At 32.8% G+C, this 21,349-nt stretch overlaps 2 protein-coding genes across 2 annotated transcripts in view; one reads left to right on the forward strand and one right to left on the reverse strand.

Annotated features, from left to right (window-relative positions):
* Nucleotides 1-52: 52 nt before the first annotated feature.
* LOC127738285 (mammalian ependymin-related protein 1-like) lies at nucleotides 53-3,557 on the reverse strand. Its single transcript, XM_052249472.1, has 6 exons — nucleotides 3,449-3,557; nucleotides 3,059-3,093; nucleotides 2,661-2,795; nucleotides 2,095-2,275; nucleotides 966-1,056; nucleotides 53-231 (listed from the first exon to the last, which is right to left on the reverse strand). The coding sequence occupies exons 1-6, from the start codon at nucleotides 3,513-3,515 to the stop codon at nucleotides 120-122; spliced, it is 621 nt and encodes a 206-aa protein (XP_052105432.1). The 5' UTR covers nucleotides 3,516-3,557; the 3' UTR covers nucleotides 53-119.
* Nucleotides 3,558-13,293: 9,736 nt separating this feature from the next.
* LOC127698458 (atypical kinase COQ8B, mitochondrial-like) overlaps nucleotides 13,294-21,349 on the forward strand; it is a 48,119-nt gene continuing 40,063 nt past the window's right edge. The window contains exons 1-4 of the mRNA XM_052201918.1: nucleotides 13,294-13,528; nucleotides 17,421-17,613; nucleotides 19,102-19,698; nucleotides 20,934-21,000. Of these exons, the coding sequence (XP_052057878.1) occupies nucleotides 17,422-17,613; nucleotides 19,102-19,698; nucleotides 20,934-21,000 (856 nt within the window). The 5' untranslated portion in view covers nucleotides 13,294-13,528; nucleotide 17,421. The remainder of the gene's footprint in view (nucleotides 13,529-17,420; nucleotides 17,614-19,101; nucleotides 19,699-20,933; nucleotides 21,001-21,349) is intronic.

A 21,349-nucleotide genomic window follows, 5' to 3' on the forward strand; every position in this document is an offset into this window, starting at 1 on the left:
TGTCCCCTTGGTATCGTAAATTATGACATTCAAAAAGCTTTCAAATATAAAATAAATATACGAATGGTGTTTTTTAATTTTTTATTGTGATAATACAACTCATTGCAAAAGTTCATGAGTTAAACTATCGGTGAAATATTCTTCTGCTGCATCTTTTTTTCTGCTTGCATACATTCTTGTGGTGGTACAAACACATTCAAGTCCACAATACCAATATTCAAATCAAAATAACTGTAAAAACAATAGTCTTTTATACAATAAAATTTGTATAGTACATCTTATATGTGTAGTTTGTTTTATTTCTCCCAATTAATTCCGAGTTACCTTGAGTTGAGACAAGAAATATTTTGGTATTGTGGTGTAAAAAGCGTAAAACTAGTAGGTATTGGTATTATGAAGTCTGTTATATTTATTTCAGCGGATGTCCCCTGTACATGATTTTGACATTCGATACTTGAATAATAGTACTTTTCAATCGAAAGGCAGGAGAGGCATACTTTGTCAACACAGCTGCATGGTCTTACTCCGTGTTTGCTTTCAAGCGATTCCGACAGTTTTCATTCTTATTTTTTACTGTAGTATAGAAATGTGGACTTCTCCCTTCTCGTCGCTTAACATTTCCAAGTTTTTACGTATAAAATTGGAATTTATATTAAACAATTTTCCAAGATTATTTTTACTCCAAGTCAACTTAGCTATAACTTATAGCTGAAAAGATGAAGATTAAGGTTAACAATGAAAATAACACTTTATAAATTGTATGCGTCAGAAGCACTTTTTATGGATTGACCTTCATCAGGAACACTCAAAACCAGACATTTTAAAGACAAAGATGTATAAGAACCGAAACACGTAATGGGCTATATGCCAAAATAGGACATAATATTGGATATAGTTGGACATTTCAAAATTGTGAATTATCAATAATAGACAGAAAAATGTTTGCACCTTGTCAGATAACTTACTCTGAATGTTCAAATCCATACTCTTTACTGAAGTAGATGTTCTGTACAGGATAACAGCTAGGATATGTTACTAAACCAGTGTAAAAGAATCCTAGAAAATAAAAAAAAAACAACAATTTGTATCACATAATTAAATTTTCAAGCAGATTTTTACATGTTTCCCCATCAAGAGCATTTTTTGTTCCAGATGGAATGTCTTTTTTTGTGGTTTCAACAAATTGTGAAAATTAATGTTAGCCATGTCTTCCGTGTTTGTTACTTGATTATAGCATAGACTTTTGTAATAATGCATGTTTGCCAAGTTTTATTAATGTCATTTCCTTCAGCAGAGGTTCTAAGTGTTTACATCGGTACTGTAGATGACAATTGGACAAGGTCCAGTTGTTCATCTTACTTTTCGAGTGTTACTTTTAACCTCGGTTCAAAGTAGTATACTCTACACTATGATTTTAACCCGTGGTTGGTTTGAGCCTGTAGCTGAACTAGACGATGAACATTTATGTCCATCTACTTTGACTAAAATCTACAATTTATAACGTTGTACAAATGTACTAGATAATCAAAAAGTACGTTTAAGTCGACTCTATGGAACTCCTTGACCTTGTTGTAAAATTTGAGGTTTAAATGAAACCTTCGAGCAACTTTCAAGGTAAAAAACAGTGACAACAGCCCTGTCTCTTTTACATGATGTATTGCATGATATTTAGTCTCATGGACCTCCAACTCATATCTTTCTTTCACCCCTAAACCTATAGGTCATCTTTAATCTAAAGGGTGTTTTATATTGGTTCAAACATTTTGTTTACGTGCTCCTCATTTAATTTCATTGTTAAAAATCAGTGGTATCTGAAGAAAGGTAAGTAATGAACATGCATGAAATATTTGCCAATGGACGTTAAGCAACCATCAACCGATCAATCAATCTGAAGAAAGGTAAGTAATAAGACACGTATTGTATGGTATAGATTAAAAGGTAATGACTGCATCTTGAATATATGTGTTCAAGTTATGTATTAATATTTGATTTGATTGCTTTCTTTTGGGACTTTTTTCTACCTTCTTTGTCCAGGAAGAGATATTCGGTTTGTTTAAGTCGTGTTGTTGAGTTAGTTATACACTGTTTATATACCTCCAGTTATATTGGCAGACCATGCTTGAACGGCAACAACTTCTCCAGAAACACCAACAGCTCCGATGTTAAAGATACCATCAAATTTAGCCTGAGGGTAAACACCTCTGTAACGGAATGGCCTAGTAAGCGCAGTCACTTCACACTTTCTGGTTTTCAAGTTTAATGAATAATTCTTGTTCTACAAAGAAGACATGGAAATTTTTGTGACTTAATTCCTACGAAATTTCGTTAAGTAGACAGATAGAGTATAGTCACAATTAAACTAAACTAATTCTATATCAATATTTCGTCAAACAATGTTTGCAATAAAAAAAAATGATGAAAGTCGTAATTTTGTTTGTAAAAAAAATGTCACAGTTGAACATTCACTCATATTTGAATTCGCAAAACGGCAGACACTGATTCACACACTTCAAACCGTAGTGTTTCGTTTGTTTATTGCAGAGAATAGGTATTTAACATAAACCTGACTTAGAAAAATACTTATTTAACCATCAAAATTCTAGAAACCAGCTCAACAGACTAAATGAACTGGATTTTGTTAAATTTTTAGCAGTTTTTACCTCGTTGTGTAAATAAAGCCTATCATAATATTCTTTGTCATTTCCAATAATGATTTCTTCAACCTCACGAATCCTTTTGTTGGTCTCGTCATAACTAAGTTTACGGTACTCTGCAAACTTCCTTGAGTAATCTTGCTGTAAATAATAAGAAATAACTTTACTAATGTATACTTTATTGTTCTCTAATTAGGCAAATAACATCCAACCTGTTTTGTTTTCATTTACATTTTTATTGTTTAAAGTTTTAAATAAACATAACTTGCAATGAAAATGGAGAATTCCTTTCAAATATGATGAAGCGTCTTAACTTTATATAAAAATAAAAACAAAAAAGAATGCAATATATAAAAATTCATGAAAATGCAATTAAAAAAAGGAAAAATCTAAACATTATTTACCCTAATTTCTCTGGACTCCCATTGTGGTGGGGAATCTGAAAAGTGAATAGTATTGATATGATAACGAAACGCCAACTCACTAATGACTGAAAATAACATTTTATGAATTTGGTGCATCCGAAACACTTTTCTGAATTATCTTAATTCATCAAAAATGGTGAAACCCAAAATTTGAAAGCAAAAAATGTACAGTATTACAGCATAATTTCTTGAAATCGGTTTTAACAACACGACAATGAATATCCCTACTGGTTTTCTATTAGAATTAATTATCCAAAAATGGGGTTCATTTGGATCCTGTTACATATTTTTCTCACTCGGAGTTCATCCCCAAAATGGGTACGTAAATATTCAGTGAATATAAGTAGTAGTATAGATTATAATACTTACCACATGGCTTTGGAGCCTGGGCGTAAGCCGAAACTACAAGAAGACACAGAGCAATTAGGTACTTCATCTCGATTCAAATGTGACAAGCGGACTGCGAGGGTCAGTTGGCGATCACTTTAAATAAAGTTAGTTAGCATGGTTAGGGCATCAGTCTAACAACGTTATCGTTTTCAGGCATTTATGATCTTACGATTTACAATGGCCTTCAAGTTATCCTTGCATGTCTTCCCATGTGTGTGTTCCTCTTATGCAATGTAAAGTTAAATGACCTAAAAACGGTAGAAATTATAGATTAAAGTTAACATGAAAAACATGCGCTTCGGTACTTACTGGGTTAATTCAAAACTGGAATACCATGGGGGGGGGGGGGGGGGGGATAGAGAGCTAAAGAAAAGAAAAAGAAGTGTATCGGTGGCAATAAAAGCAAACAAAAAAAATACAAGAAGAGGTGATTTTTAAAAACAGGTTTCTTCCTATTTATACTTTTACACCACCAATGTTACATGTGAAATAGCTGGTTGAACTCTTGGTTAAAGATCCGTTTTAATTTTCTAGTAAGTCGCCATCGGGACCACATGGACTCAATGTTGGGACCCGATTTTTCTAGTATATCAAATACATTTTGCTAGACTAAAATCGTTCAAACCTTTAAAATGGAATGTATTGATAATTGGTCTTATTAACGGCCGTCACTCGGCTAACCGAGAGATTGGTCGGTTAATCTATATTAAGTATGCGGGTATATCGGCGGTTGGTCTGTTAATTGGGTTGGCGAAAGTCTGTTAATTAGGTGTTATCGAGAAAATACTTGCAAGTTCAATATGTTTCATTGTATGACTTTTTAAATATATTTTTTATTATAAAAACAAGTGTGGACACAGATCAGTGTGGATAGTATGATTGGATGTTTGACAGTGTTTTATATGATAAAAGGAGTTCTATGTTTTATGTTTTCTATGTATTAACTGTGTTGCACAATGACAACCAACATGAGTATTAGGGGTGTTGTTTATGTAATATTTAGTTTTTTATGTTCGACACGGGCATGGAAGAGATACTAATTGCATTAATTACCAAATGATTATGATAGAATATATATGTTCCACATCTTTGATTTTGGATACATTTTGTAGCTAGGAGAGGAACACATAATAGGTTCATTTTTTCTTAATGTGATTTTTTTTATATGGGAGATGGTATCTGAGAACATGTATTTGCTTACTATTTGTATGGTTCTATTTATATTACTTTGTGGGGGATTGTCAGTATCATAAGTAAAAGATTTCGGTTAAATGTGGAAATTGTTTCTCAGTTTAGAAGACATCTAATGTTTTTTAGTAATGACAATGCCTGACATGATGATTGGGGCTAGATGAACTAGAAAGTGAATTTCTGTGTTGTTTTTTATTAATTCTTTGAAAATATCTCCTCCAAAGCTGGTCAAAGCAAAAAAAAGTTTTGACCAGTATGAAAATGATATCAACAAAAGAACCTTTGTGAGCATGTTTCAAAGACTCATAACTAACTACAGAAGTCATATGATAAAATGTCAAGTGGATATTATGAACATCTACTTAATATGTCTAATATCCAAAAAGTTTTAGTATTCAATATGAAAAAGCTATTGCAAAAGTATTCTCTTTTCAGTTTTTTTTGTTATATGGATACAAATATAAATGATACCAATACAGTAAGGCAGTTTTGTTATGGTATGAAAGTGTAGTAATTAGCATTTACTGTTAATTCACACAAATTAAGAAATAAACAAATGAATGATAAATGTTGAACATGTACAATGAAATATATTTTAGAAATCAATAAGCCCAGGTAGGCCTTATAAATTTTGGTCTTTTTCTTAACATACTGAATGACCATTAACACTCAGGACTGAGTCGCCAGTAGGCAGTACAGACATGACAGATGTAAACAAATGTGGATAGTGTCCACATGTGGACACAGATGATGCCCCCGCTTGCGTATCATATAGTTATAAAGGGACATCACTGAAGAACGGTAAAAGTGACGCTACCCAAATTTGAACTTCATCTGAGTTTTGTGGTAATAAGCATTGTGTGTAAGTCTCATAACATTTGGTTGAGGCTAACTTAAGTAGAGAACAGAAACTCAAAATTCAGCAATTTTTCTATTTGTAAACACGCATAACTCTAGAACGGTTGTGTATAAGTTTTATAACATTTGGTTGAAACAAACTAAAGTTAGAGAAAGGAAACGAAAAATTCAGCAATTTTTATGTTTATACAGGGACAAAACTCAAGAATGGTAAAAGTGTCGCCACCAAATTTCGTACTTAATCTGTATTATGTAGTAATAAGCATTGTGTATAAGTTTCATAACATTTGGTTGCGGCAAACTAAAGTTAGAAAACGGAAACAAAAAATTTGTACTTGATCTTAGTTTTGTGGTAATGAATATTGTGTATAGGTTTCTTATTGTTTGGTTGGGGCAAACTTAAGTTACAGAATGGAAAATAAAAAATTAGCAATCTTTCGATTTATAAAGGGGCATAACTCAATAATGGTTAAAGTGACCCTACCCAAATTCAACTTGATCTGTATTTTATCAGTGGAAGTCAAAATTAAACATTGCATTGTATAAAGCATTGATTGTTGTTGATAACTCCAATTTTAAAATTACTTGATATTTAGAAGAAAATAAAAATTTAGCAATTTTTTCCATTTATAAAGGGGCATAACTCAAGAACGGTTAAAGTGACGCCACCAAAATTATAACTTGATCTGTGTTTTGTGGTAATAAGCATTGTGTATAAGTTTCATAACATTTGGTTGAGGCAAACTAAAGTTAGAGAACGGAAACCAATTTTGGGACGTACGTACGTAATGCCCCCTCCGCTACGGTGGGGGCATAAAAATAAAGTGTAACAAAAGAACCTAGCATCATATTGCTAGTAGCGCCAGTAGCATTGTTTGGTGAATTTGTGCTTTTTTTTTTTTAGTTTGGCTAATGGACAAAAAATGTTTGGTTCAAATCTAAATAAAATGCTTTTATCTCCCTATTACTTACATTGTACATAGAATGGATACTACTTTGACAATTCCTTGTACACGAGAGTTGTCTGTCAAATCTTTATTTCACAAAGAATGAATTGCATAACAATGAACTGAGCTCAAAGCAAAGCACTTTAATAATACACTTAGACAATGAGCTCAATCCAGTGATATACTTTGTACTAAAGGTCCTTCATGAACATCCTACTGGTCAAAACCATATCTCACAAACATGCCATACTACATGGTTGGATCAGAAGTCCTGAAAAAGACATGAACTTTATTAACATATTTTAAGTATATACACTGGTTAAAACTTTCACAAATTTGTGGTAAAATTATTCAGTATCTAGCAACTATCAATCGCTTCATGCACAAATTGATATAGGTTGAGTACCCCTGTGTCAGAAATAAGAACATACCTCCACCTAATTTTAGTCAGAAACGTAAAATCTAAAATTTATAAAAAACGAAAGGGAGCTCATGTCAATAGATATAAACAATTCACCAAAGTTTTATGCAAATTAGTTAAAGCGGTTTTGAGTTAATGTCCGACATGTTGACGACGGACAACGATATACCATAGTACGTCCCGTAAACGGGCATATAAAAATGACAGGGTCATACCACACCAAAACCTTCTGAAGGAAACACTAAGTTGGCAAACAAATTTTTTTTTTTTCATTGACAACCCTATAACCTTGCAGCAGTATCGAGTCTACATGCATATCTTGTATATTTCATGTACATTGAACTTAAAAATATGTGGTCATTGTCAAAGTTAGTTATGTCAGTTATAATTTACACATTTACTGAAACATGCCAGAGAAGTGCAAGTACAAACTTTTGAATTTGATCTGCAAACTGGGAAAGCCATCCTTTTATATGAATAAAATTCCACAATTTACTAAATTGAAAGGGAGCTTGCATCAATAGATATATATAAACAATTAACCAAAGTTTCATGACAAATGACAACTGCTTAAAGCATTTTCGAGTTAATGTCCGAAAACATGGAAATCCCCCTTTTTGAATGAATGAAACCCCTTACATTGTAACTGGATAATGTAAATTCTAAAATTCCAAAACAATCTAAAGGGAGCTCACATTAATACATGTCAGAATATAATCCCATATAACTCGAAACGGGAAACCTAAAATTTATAAAATAATCAATTCACAACAGTTTCATGCAAATTGGTGAAAGCTTGAAGAGTTAGTGAACAAAGCATTTTTAGAGTTAATGGGCGTTAACATGAAAATCCCACTTTTTTAATGAATAAAACCTCACATTTTGAAAATGTATATTATAAAACTCTTAAAAATCTAAAAGGGAGCTCACGTCAGTAGATATAATCAATTCACCAGAATTTCATACAAATTGGTAAAAAATACTAGAGTTAGTGAACAACATGCTAGAAACAGACAGATCAGGGCAGACAGACGGACAAAGGCATACCATAATATTTCTCATGAACAGGCATATGAAAACTGCAGGGTACCATTCCAGGCCAACACCTTCTGAAGGAAACACTATAAGGGAGCTTCCTTTCCATTTTTATGGGGGAAAAAATGGGGGGGGGGGGGGGGGGGGGGGCTAGGATGAAAAATTTTGTCCTGCATTTTTTTTTTAGTTCGAGATGTAATCTGTCCTGCCTTTTTATTTTTCACTCTTTTTTGTCCTGCATTTTTTTCTATTAGTTTATCCCGACTTGTTTTTACATAAATTGTCATCCTGCCTTTTTTTTCATATTGTCTCATCCTGCCTTTTTTTTTAATTTCATCCTAGACCCCCCCCCCCCCCCCCCCCCCCCCCCCGCCTAAAAATCAAATGGTAGCTCCCTAAGTTAGCAAACAAATTATTTTATATTTACATTGACAAACCTGTATAACCTTGAAGCAGTATTAAGTTCATGTATTATCCCGCATATTACTACATGTACATTGAACTAAAACTAATTGTGGTCATTGTCAAAATTATAATTTACAGTTTACTTTTCCAATGCTTTCAATTTAAGATTAGGGCATTTTTGTCATTGGAATTGAGTTTTGTAGTCGGAGATTACTCTAACCTCCAACGACTGTTTTGTGACATCAGCTAGGGCAGTGGGACTTCAGCTGGTCCCATATCAGATAGATGATATTTGCCCGTCCAAAGTGGATGTGCTGCTTCGTTGCTTCTGGAGGCGACTGGATCCATATAAATCAAGCCTCAATTTATTCATTTAAGTAAGTTTGATCAACCTGCCACCCGTTATCTTTTCATATTTGGACAGTTTTCACATTGACCCATCCAGTGGCGGATCCAGAAATTTTTATTATAAAAATTATTCATGTCTGACAAAACAATTCAATGTACTGAATCCAGTGGTGTAATTATTTTTTTTTCTAGCTTCGATAAACAATCAATAAAATGAAAAGGTGGGTTACTCATCAATAAAGTTATACACATTTTACACGCACAAAATGTACACAAAATGACAACTTGGTTGAATTTACTTGCATGCAATATTTTGAAAATCGAAAAAAGACCGGCATTATGTTTGTTAACCATATTAATATCATTGTGTGAAAAATATACACAAAAATCTGTATTTTGGTGATATTAATCAATTTTTATTAAAAACCTGGTCTGTTAATGGGTCGGATGTATAAAACCCGGTCTGTTATTTGGTCTGTTAAGAGTTATGAATGGCATTGAAAATATAATTTGATTGCTTTATGGGGAGTTATCGGATCAAATGGCTAGGCTCAAGACGAGTGGCTGAAATATACGGAAACAACACATGAACAATGAAACATAAATTTAGGCAATGGAAATTGGAAATTGATAAAAATGGTTTCAAAAAGTGTAATATTAAAGTAATATTAATTTCATTCAAGAATGGTCGCATATATCATGTGAATTCTGTTTCGTTGTTATGAATGACACCAATTTGTCATCTACATTGGTAACCAGTATATACATCATTTTTATAGTTCGTTCTTATGTTGTACTGTTATACCACTGTCCCAGGTTAGGGGAGGGTTGGGATCCCGCTAACATGTTTAACCCCGCCACATTATGTATGTATGTGCCTGTCCCAAGTCAGGAGCCTGTAAATCAGTGGTTGTCGTTTGTTTATGTGTTACATATTTGTTTTTTGTTCATTTTTTTTATAAATAAATAAGTCCGTTAGTTTTCTCGTTTGAATTGTTTTACATTGTCATTTCGGGGATTTTTATAGCTGACTATGCGGTATGGGCTTTGTTCATTGTTGAAGGCCGTACGGTGACCTATAGTTGCTAATTTCTGTGTCATTTTGGTCTCTTGTGGAGAGTTGTCTCATTGGCAATCATACCACATCTACTTTTTTATATCAGAGATAAACGTCGTAATGTAACTAAACATCAGTAAGTAAAATATATTGGGATGCTAAAATATAAAGAATAGAGAAAGAATAATGAGAAAAATAAATAAAATGTAGAGAAAAGTGACATAACAATTTAAAGAATACAGAAATAAACAACACCCCCAATCCGGACCCTCATGGTATACACGAGAATCTGGATGGAGACGCAGAATATAGAATAATAGATAAGGACAGTAGAGAGTGATGCATTGCTAAAAAAGAGAGAAAAATAACAATTGTTTAAGAATACAGACATGAAACACCCCTTTTTACTATTTAGACCCTCCAAGATGATTGTTAAAACAATTTTGGCATTTATTCCACATCTCCTTATTTTTAAATTAATAGTATAGACAACGATATCTATATAGATGCTTTGCAATTGTTTTACTGTATATCACTTTATGTTATTTGAGACTGGAGTCCGATAACCATTGGCCTCCTGTCAACCGCTGAATCTGATAGCTCAGAAAATGATGTAAAGTGCAAACAAAACAAAATTTCAGGGGGAGGGGGTGGTTGAAACAGTAACGGATTGCGATGTACTCAAATTGATGACAAATGCTAGAATTTTACAAGCGCACAACTGCAGTTCTCCTCTGCACTTATGTAGAAAGGAACTAAACGGAATAAAATGAAAATTAAAACTTAAGATAATCAAATGTAGCTGCATTCGCTTCTTTCCATTTACTTCTTTAGAATGTTTTGTAAACAACATATGATTAAGTAATAGAACAAAAGAACCAATTGGATGATGCTGACGAATTAGGGTTTAACGTCCAGTGGCAAATATCGTGTCCATATGAGAACGACAACACGTTATATGTACCCGGTGTTGTATAAGACAGACACTTTCAGTCGGATTTTTGAACGTGCTTCTTTGAACAGACACAAAAATCAAGGCTGATTGAAAACGTTAATAATAAATTCATGCATATTCCAGCGGCCAATCCATATCACGCTATATTGCAGTGACACACCTTTCAATAAAATGGAAAGAAAGTCAAAATAAAAATGCTCTTACAACAAGGATACTGTTGCACCGTATTGTCATTTTTTTTACTCAAGTACATCTCATTCTTAACTTTTTTGATGGGAAATTATAAAGGTAGCAAAACTATTGTCGTGGCTAAATAACTCTTAACTGACACAATTTTAATTGTCCAACCCATTAACAGACGTTATTCCCCTAATAGTCACTAAAACGTGGTATTACTCACGTTATATTACAATTATGAAATATTTACTAATGTCAATTTATTTTTGAGAACCAAAGTACTATTTTGTGTCCTTTAAATGATATCTAAAATTGTTTGTTTCGCCTTTTATTAAAACAATTGCTATGCGTATAAGCATAAATACCACATACTTGCGCGACGCCTTTTAGTTTTACTGAAGTTTGCGCAGACTATGAAATGTTTTTACAGGTGGAAAATGTTCTATGATAGATATCATTTTGTCAGACACTTTTCTTTTTTTTATTTGGTTCTTAAAATATGCCAAAAATCTGTATATTTAACAGAGTTGAACATTTAAATTGTGCGTTTTACTCTTAACAGACGTATAACCGACCCGATTAACAGACCAACCGCCCATATAACCGCATACTCAATATAGATTAACCGACCAATCTCTCGGTTAGCCGAGTGTCCGCCGTGTTATTGAGACTGCAATTCTTACGGTAGAAAGGCTAAAATTTATTTGTATATTTATTGAATATGAAAGTTAGGATGTGAATTGTCACTGAATAAATTACAAATTATGAACTTAGACGTACACAGGGCATCACAGAGGACAAAATGAAAACCCTAAAGAATAAGTCAAAATTTTAAGGAATGGGACATCTTTTTAATTTTTAGATTCTCAATTTGTCATATATCAGATACATGCATCGATTCACTAACTCTTGTATAAAGATCAATAAAATCAATTATGATTTGTATTTGGATATAATAACCAAATCGATAAATGTGTACCACGTTATTGATAAATGAACAGCAAGTACGTAACTACCAACCCTCCAACTAGAGAAACTATAACGTGATATAACGTTCCCATTTCCTTCAAGAAAACATAATATCAGCGATTTTCTCCCTTTGTTTAAGAAATTGGTTGTTTTCCAATTCGGCAGTAATATAAACACAAATAAAATTAAGGTATGAGGAAAAACAATGAACATTACTGAGATTTGACACGGAATGATTACATATACTATTGGAGATAGAATACAAACACAAGGAGGTGTGGTATGATTGTCAACGAGACATCTATCCACATGAGTTCAAATGACAAAGATAAAACCAATAGTAGGTCACCGTACGGCCTTCAACATTGAGAAAATCTCATACCGTATAGTCAGCCATAAAAGGCCCCCACATAAAAAAAGTGAAACAATTCAAACGAGAAAATTAACGACCTAATTTATACAATAAAATTTACGAAAAACAAACATGACAGACATCGGAACCAACGACAAGCACTGAATTACAGACTCCTGATTTGGGACATGCACATACAGAATGTGGCGGGGTTAACCATGTCTGTGAGCGCTCAACGATAACTAAACCCGGGACTGTGGTGTTACAGCACTGAGTTTTTAGGAAATTAGTACATTTATCTGTCAACATAAATTACATAAAATAGTAATCATTTTAAAGGTTCCTTTTATGGAATATTAACTCTACCGGAACTGTTGAAGTGGAAAAAATGATCGATGTCTTTGTCAGATTTAACATTTACGCTTAACAAACTCAACAACAACAAAAATAACAAATAAAACAAAATTTTCATAAGTTATCGGGAGCCTATGAAATAGTTTGTGTGTATGTTTCCTTTCCATATTGCCTGCGCTCCGCCTACAAACGTAAATGATCTTACTTGAATTCACGTATAAGTTTCAATTTCAAACATGATCTTTTTTTAAACAAAATATCCGTGTTTATTAGAAATGTTTATAATGCATAGTGAAAAGTTATTTTAGTCTGCTCACATTTCATGGTTATACATTACTTTGAAATACAATGTAAAACACAGACTTTGAAAAGTGTACAGAGATACACAAGTGTATCATGAATTCTTGACCACTTAAAATTGTATTTAAAAGAGGGACGAAAGATACCAGAGGCCGGGACAGTCAAACTCATAGATCGAAAACAAATTTATGTTATTTAGTACAGTTACTCTTAAAATACTTATCTTAAATGCACTGTAATACAAATTTTAGTTTTTATCATCGACATATATAGTACTTTAACTATACATGTCTCTGTTCTTATCAACCGAGTTATGGTCGGTTATCAGATTACAATGTTCGGAATAGTTTACACTTTTCCGATGTTGGTTTCAAAATACAATCTTTATCACCTGGATTCTCCAGATTACTGGTTCTTGCTTTGCTCTAGGACATTACAATGAACAAGGAACCTTGACTTTTGACCGGAAGTTTTGATCTTACGAAATCACGAAACACACACGCTTGTCCTTGTGGAAACTTCAGTTATGTAAATCACACATTCAACAAAAATTGATAGAAATTTTACTTAATTCTAGGAGTCATATTCAAATGTTTTAAACTTTTGCTTGCTCGCGCGAAAAAGTCAGGAGATACCAAGACTGGCAAGAGGGTATAAAAATTGTCTTGCGTGATAAAATTTCGGAAATAGGTAAGTTGATGCAAGGATTTGTCAAGTACATAAGACATAAGACATAAAGCTTTATTTAGAGTCGGTATATGAAATACAAGTACAAACACAAGCTCTGAAGAGCTTTTAAAACCGACAGAGCAACAATAAAACAAAACATACATATCAAGTCATGCACACATAAATTATATAAACTTACTTACTTATAGTTACTTATAGTTGATTTCCAGTACAGGACCCCTCAAGGTTCCTCTTCACCAGCTTCATAATTTAATGTTTTTCTATTACTGTTTTGTCCGTGACTTCCGGATATTTCTGCTCTGTAGTCATTATAGTATATCTCTTCGTCTGACCAAAATTTGTCTAATCGGTTTTTAAATGCATTTATTGATGGTGACTTTGTTATTTTATCTGGTAATTTGTTCCAGGTTTTAGCAATTCTAACAGAGAAAGAGTGTTTACGGATATTTTTTTTGAATCTTTGATGAATGACTTTATTACTGTTGGTCCTGCTACTGAATCTTTGTTGAGAATCATCTGCCGTTCTTAAAAATGAGCTTACTTCTTTGTCGTAGTATCCATTCATTGTTTTGAAAGTTTCAATCATATCCCCTCTTATTCTCCTATACGATAATGTTGGTAAGCCTAGTTTTTTAAGTCGCTCTGGGTAGCTCATGTCTTTGAGACCTGGTAATTGTTTTGTTACCCTTCTTTGGACACCTTCTATTTTGTCGATATCTTTTTTCCTGTATGGGGACCAGACTGAGCTGGCATTATCTATGTGGGTTCTAACCATGGTTTTGTACAATGGCATGAAAGCAAGGGTTCATATTAGTACATGCAGTATGGAATGATGATTGCTTACGTAGCTCATCTGGCAGCTCATTCCAAAGCTTAGCACCCGCATACCTTAAAGATTGTAGGCCAAATGCAGTTGTTCTTGCATGTGGTAGGTCGGCTGTACTCTGGTATCTGAAAGAGTAAGCGTTTTCCTTTAAGTGTATTAAATCATGGAGATAAACAGGACAATCTTTATTAATAATTTTGAAAACTTCAATAGCCAATGATCGCATTCAGATGTAAACAAAAACAAATAGTTCGATTTGGTCAGTAAAACACATGCTCTATTGAGCTTTTGCCTGAAAATATTAAACAAGTTGACTTGATAAAACCACCAAAAATAATAATTTCCACCAGTCTTCAAAAAGATCCTAAAGCTGTTGAGGTTCATGTGGACTCTTTGGCTAAAATGGCTGTCTTTTCACTTCAAAATTTACTCTGTGCATCTGGAAAAGTTTAAAAGGCATAGCATGCCCTAGATATATAAAATTCAAATGCATTTTATATTTTAGAAAATTTAAAACTTTAAGATGTTGCAGTGCACTTTTTTTTCGTTCCTACAAAAGGTGCCAAAATAAAAGTTCGGAAAGAGGTTCGAGAACTTCCCCACTGGTAATAATTGAAGTGAACTGTATTAATTGACATGGACAATAGAGGGACCATAGATACCTAACAATAATTAGAAATTTAAACTGTCACTGAGTGTACAATATCAAGTGAAACTCAACTGTTTGTTAATTTGATCACCTTCTGCAAGGACGAAAAAAAGTGCACAGCAAATTCCAGTTAACTTTTTAAATTTCTTAAACATTAAATACATTTGAATTTTATTTACCCAGAGCATGCTATAACTTTAAACTTTCCAGATGCACAGGTTTGTCTATACTCAAGTATATTTTGAGGTACAGTACAGGGTTTCAAGAGTATATGATCCCAGATTCTGCTCTAATCCCTCTTTTCTACCTATAACTGTTTTAATATTGTTATATGTATATATTTTTATATAAAGGCTATTTTTCAAATGTACATCAATTATTTTGATTTTTGATTTTGTTTCCTTTTTCTGGTTACCTTGTAATTTATGAATCAAATTTTAAAGTCGATGCCCATGCCCGGCGAATAATCTTCAATTAATGAAGAATCGCTAGAAACTGAAAAAAGAAGAAGTACTCTCTTTCATCCAGTAACAATCCTTTGCAAACAACAATAAAACACAATCAAGGCCTTTTATACAAATTAAACTTAAATGGCCTTTCTGTACTAGCATTAAATCGGATCTATGCATTCCTTTCAAATTGGACACAAACAGTTGTCATGGATGGAAAGTCATCAAAAAAAAACTGTCCCAGTCACAACTGGAGTGCCTCTAAGTACTTTCTTAGGCTAAGTCTTATTTTTTGGTTTAAATAAATGACCTACATGTACCAAACTACATTTTTGTACCTAAACCAAACCAAACTTAGACTATTTTTCGGTGATGATATTGAATATAGGCCAGTCAGATCCCAAAGTGATTGCAACAAACATCAGGCTGATCTTGATGTAGTTTGAGATTGCATTGACACTGACAACCTTGTTTAGGACTTCTTGGGGCAGTGAGACAGAGAGCAGTCTATTTAGAAAACATGGAAATGGCTGGTATCAGGTCTGTTTGCTCCCATAACACATTGGCAACCTATAGCTATATGTTAGCACCCTATTTTTATGCCCCCGCCGTAGCGGTGGGGGTATTAAGTTTTACCCTTGTACGTCTGTACGTCCCAAAGTTGGTTTCCGTTTTCTAACTTTAGTTTGCCTCAACCAAATATTATAAAACTTATACACAATGATTACCACAAAACACTGATAAAGTTTGAATTTGGGTAGCGTCACTTTAACCGTTCTAGAGTTATGCCCCTTTACAAATGGAAAAATTGCTGAATTTTTCGTTTCCGTTTTCGAACTTTAGTTTGCCTCAACCAAATGTTATGAAACTTATACACAATGCTTATTACCACAAAACACAGTCAATTTTGAATTTTGTTGGTGTCACTTTAACCGTTCTAGAGTTATCCCCCTTTACAAATGGAAAAATTGCTGAATTTTTCGTTTCCTTTAACTTTAGTTTGCCTCAACCAAATGTTGTGAAACTTATACACAATGCTTATTACCACAAAATACAGATCTAGTTTGAATTTTGGTGGTGTCACTTTAACCGTTCTAGAGTTAGGATGAATTTTTCATTTCCGTTCTCTAACTTCAGTTAGCCTCATCCAAATGTTATGAAACTTGTACACAATGCTTATTACCAAAAAATACAGATCAAGTTTGAATTTTGGTGGTGTCACTTTTACTGTTCTAAAGTTATGCCCTTTACAAATGGAAACTTTAACTTAAGTTTGCCTCAACCAAATGTTATGAAACTTATACAGAATACTTATTACCACAAAACTCAGATCAGGTACAAATTTGGGTAGCGTCACTTTAACCGTTCTTCAGTTATGTCCCTTTATAACTTTATATGATATGCAAGTGGGGATATCATCTGTGTCCCATGGACACATTCCCCATTAATTTTTCAAATACAGACAGTCTTCAGGATTAACTTTAATCTGCAGGCCGGAGCTCAATTTTGGAAAATTTTAATAAAATTCTGTTTGGTCTGTAGGGATGATTTTGACAGGCCCGAAAGGAATTGTACAAGCCTGGGCTGCTGGGCCTGTGGTTCAGTGTGGAGACTGTATAGGTCAAATTATTAGATGTTTTTTAGATATATTCAAATTGTTATTTGTGCATGAATAAAAATTTGTGATTAGATGATTAATTATTATGATTGCTGTTAATTGGTATTTATAAAGCTAATTTGGTATTATTGTTATGTGTTTGATAGCCGTTTGGTATCTGTCCCCTGTCTTTTACAAGTCTTAGATGAATGACTTCATCTTTGATCATTGTGACAATATTCATTATTCATTTCGTCATGCCAACGTGAAAAGGGGCCGACCCGGACTTGGGGTTGCAAGTTTCTATCTCAAATTCATGAAAGATCAATTTTCAATATACTTTTTCTTACAAAACACATCTATATTTTAAGGATGGCAAGGAGATCAGACCTCTTAGGATTCATCAGAGGTCTAGAGAGCATAACAAAAGCTCTAGTAGAGACTCAGGGTGGTGAAGTACAACAGGCATGGAAGAATAGTACTTTACGGCCTATTGTTAAAGACCTTAAAGTCAAAAGTGAAGAAGTTCTCAGTGATGCTGTATCTAAACAGCCAGATATACAGGTTTGTACAGATTAGAGATATATTATAAATAGTTTTTGTGATGGAAGTCCAGCAAGCAACAATAAAATAAAATAAATCAGTTTGACTTATGCCTGTAAATGATGTTTCAATTTAATCTATTCAAATGTAAAATTTGCCATGTTGTACTAACAGGTTGATGCTCGATGTGAAAAGTTGGTTGTTACACCTCAATATTAATTAAAAAGACAACATCGAGTTCATATACAATATTTATATATTGCAAACATGTAACCAACTTTTCACATCGAGCAACAACCTTAAAACTGACCAGAATATACATTCAATCTGTCTTTATCTTTGAATGTTAAACATATTAAAATGATCAGAAACTTTAAGTGTTCTACAGTGGCAACTTTATGGCCATAGATAAATAGCACTAATTAATTGCGACAGTTCTATAGAGTTCATTCAAATGCTAAGAAAATATAACTATTTAACGGTCAAAGTTCTTGTAATGTCTATTACACAAATAATATTAAAATTAGCCTTTTAACACATGTACATGTATATCATCAAAATCTGGATCTTGGGGCCAAGGTAAATTAAAAACTGTTATAGAAAAATTGGATCAAAACTGCATTACACAAATAATACATGTTTTAAGGAGTCATAACAACACTATTTATATTTCAGTATTATATTTATAAAAACTATAAGTCAATGTATTATGATAGTACACACAGCATATAAATATATATGCTCTTTGGTCGGGTTGTTGTCTCTTTGACACATTCCCCATTTCCATTCTCAATTTTATGGTAAGTATATAAGTCATAATAATGAATAATTTATTACTTATATTCCAAATGTAAACTAATAAGACTTGTTTTTACAGTTATTTTATTTATTGTAGATGTAATTGTTAACTCTATCTGTATTTGGAGCACGCCTCTATTGTGCTCTTTCCAATAAGATATTGATTGATAATGTAATGTTCCAAAAAGAAGTTATTTTGTGAATAGTAATATTGCAACTATTTCTTTGTGAAATTTGAAATAGTTAGACCTGATTGAAAAAAATTAAAATCTTTATGGCCAATTTTAATACTGTAATCGTACTTCCTTAATCAATAAAAAAGAAGTAATCTCACAAACACATACATGATCATGTATTTAGATTTGTGAATTTGTTAATTTATTTGTTCACTGCCTTGTAATCTTTAAGTATGGAAAAGCCTGAAAACCTCTATTACCATTGATATTATTTTTTTGTATCTGGTTATTTTTGTTTTTTCTTGAAAAAAGCTATATAGTAATTAAATGGTGTAATGCTGGCAAATTTATCACATGAAAATTGCCTCAACCATATGTTATGAAAGTTATACACAATGCTTATAACCACAAAACTCAGATCAAGTTTGAATTTTATGCAAATGGGGGCATCATCTGTCTACCATGGACACATTCTCCATTTCTTTTTTATATAGATATGCATTCACTGCTTCTTGATTTTGTTTTTTCTTTTCAGCAAAGTGTCCAGGATAAAATTGTACTGATGGCAACACAAGCAAAAACAGTTCTAGAAATGGCTAGATCCGAAACATCATCAAGATCAAGATTTATGAATTCAAAAAGTGAAGAACTATTTGATGACTTTGACCTTTCTGATGTGCCAGGAGAAATGCTGTTTGCTGAACAATCAGTTGGATTGAAGAAGGAAACAAAAGACAGAAAATTGCACACATCTGATGTAAAGGAAGTAAACATCGATGGAGCTAGTAATGAAGAATTGAACAAAGATCCTTTACTTAATATAAACTCTATAGCAGTTGAAACTTCACCTGATCTAGTTACACAATTTGTTCCACCCATGTCATCTGAAAATGAAATCAATATGGAAGGAGGCAAATTGGATGGGGTAACAGTTGACCCATTTTTCAATGCGAGTGCAGCTGCAATAGATCTGGATATGGTTGAGTCTTCAAAAGCTGAAGGATTAAAAGGACCAGAGAAAACCATGTATGAACCAGAGCTTTCAATCCCAGCAACAGAGAAAGCTAAATCCACTCCAACAAAACCATTAACATCTAGTCAAAAAAGAACTGTTAATATTACTTCACCAAAGGTACATACATACATAACAATATAGTCTTGGTACATAGATACAGTACAATATAGTCTTGGTACATAGATACAGTACAATATAGTCGTGGTACATATGTACAATACAATATAGTCTTGGTACATACATACAATACAATATAGTCTTGGTACATACATACAATACAATATAGTCTTGGTACATACATACAATACAATATAGTCTTGGTACATACATACAATACAATATAGTCTTGGTACATACATACAGTACAATAAAGTCAATCTAACATTTAGTATAAAATGTCTTGTGAATATGTTTTTTAAAAACAATTTCTATGTAATGCATAGGTTTTTATGAAAAGTGTCAAAGCAGACCACTGAGAAGATGAAATTTTATAGCTGTATATCAGCCTCCGGGTGGTGCATTTTCTCGCTAAGTTGAAGACCCATTTATGGCCTTGGGCTTTTTTCTGCTCTTTGGTCCAGTTGTTGTCTCTTTGACACATTCCCCATTTCCATTCTCTATTCTACAGAATACTTTAAACCAGGTTTATTTACTAAAGAAAATAAAAGTGAGGTTTCAACCTGCATCATCAACAGCAGAGATAGGTCTATATATATACAGCTAGTAACTGCTCCACTACATCTGTTTGTCAGTCAGAAAGACCTTTGGTAGAAAACTTTCATTAAATTTTTCTTTACTTCTATGGAAAGAAATAATTTTATATTTGATCTGCAGCTTTATAATGTTAGTTATATTTGTTGAAGCAATTTTTACATCAGCAGTGAAACCACTTCCTGTTTGCATATTGTTTGGAATTTTAAAACACTCACTCTACAAGGTAAATTTGTGTCAAACTTTTCCTGACTTCTATGGAAGGGAATAATCAGTTATACTTTAGTATACATGTAACCTTGTACATTATATTGGAAAATTTGTTAAAAGTATGCAAAAGAAAACCCTTAATGGTAGAAGCATGTACGTTTGTATCAGCATCAAAGTAAATACTTTTGATATGCTTTTATATTAACATTTTTAAGAAGTACATGTCATATGTCAGTTTTTTTGTTGGACAAATCCCAACTTGCAATAGGAAAAAATATATATTTATAAATGATGGGATCTTGACATTGTTCTTAAACTGTTATTATGATTTTGCTTTGTGTGTGTTTGTGTATTTCTTAAAACATATTATGATTTTGCTTTGTGTGTGTTTGTGTATTTCTTAAAACATGTTCTGACTTTTTTCTTTTTAGTTAAGTGAAAGAGCAAAAGAAAGAAGAGTTCCAGCATCTAGAATTGGTAGACTTATGAACTATGGGGGTAAGAAGAGAATGTAACGGTGCCATTATTTTCTAACATATGGACAATTTTATAGATTATAGATAAAAATACATAAAATCTTTAAAAAAAAAAGGCAATGCCTCAATAGGATACAGATGTTTTCTTATATCACATGTAGGAGATATTACGCCTTTACAATATTACAAATGTACAAAAAGGGACATATTTCAGAAATAATTCTGTGAACTTCAGCCAAATTTGAACTGATAAAAAAAGATTTATTAAAGCCCTATGCAAGTAAACATTGAGCACTGATACAGATCATGGAAATCAGTATTGAGTCAATGATATTGTGTCATGTTAATCATAAGTTGTTGTTTGGAACCAA

This window comes from Mytilus californianus, unplaced genomic scaffold, assembly GCF_021869535.1.
Source record: "Mytilus californianus isolate M0D057914Y unplaced genomic scaffold, xbMytCali1.0.p SCAF_4, whole genome shotgun sequence".
Taxonomy (NCBI): Eukaryota; Metazoa; Mollusca; class Bivalvia; order Mytilida; family Mytilidae; genus Mytilus; species Mytilus californianus.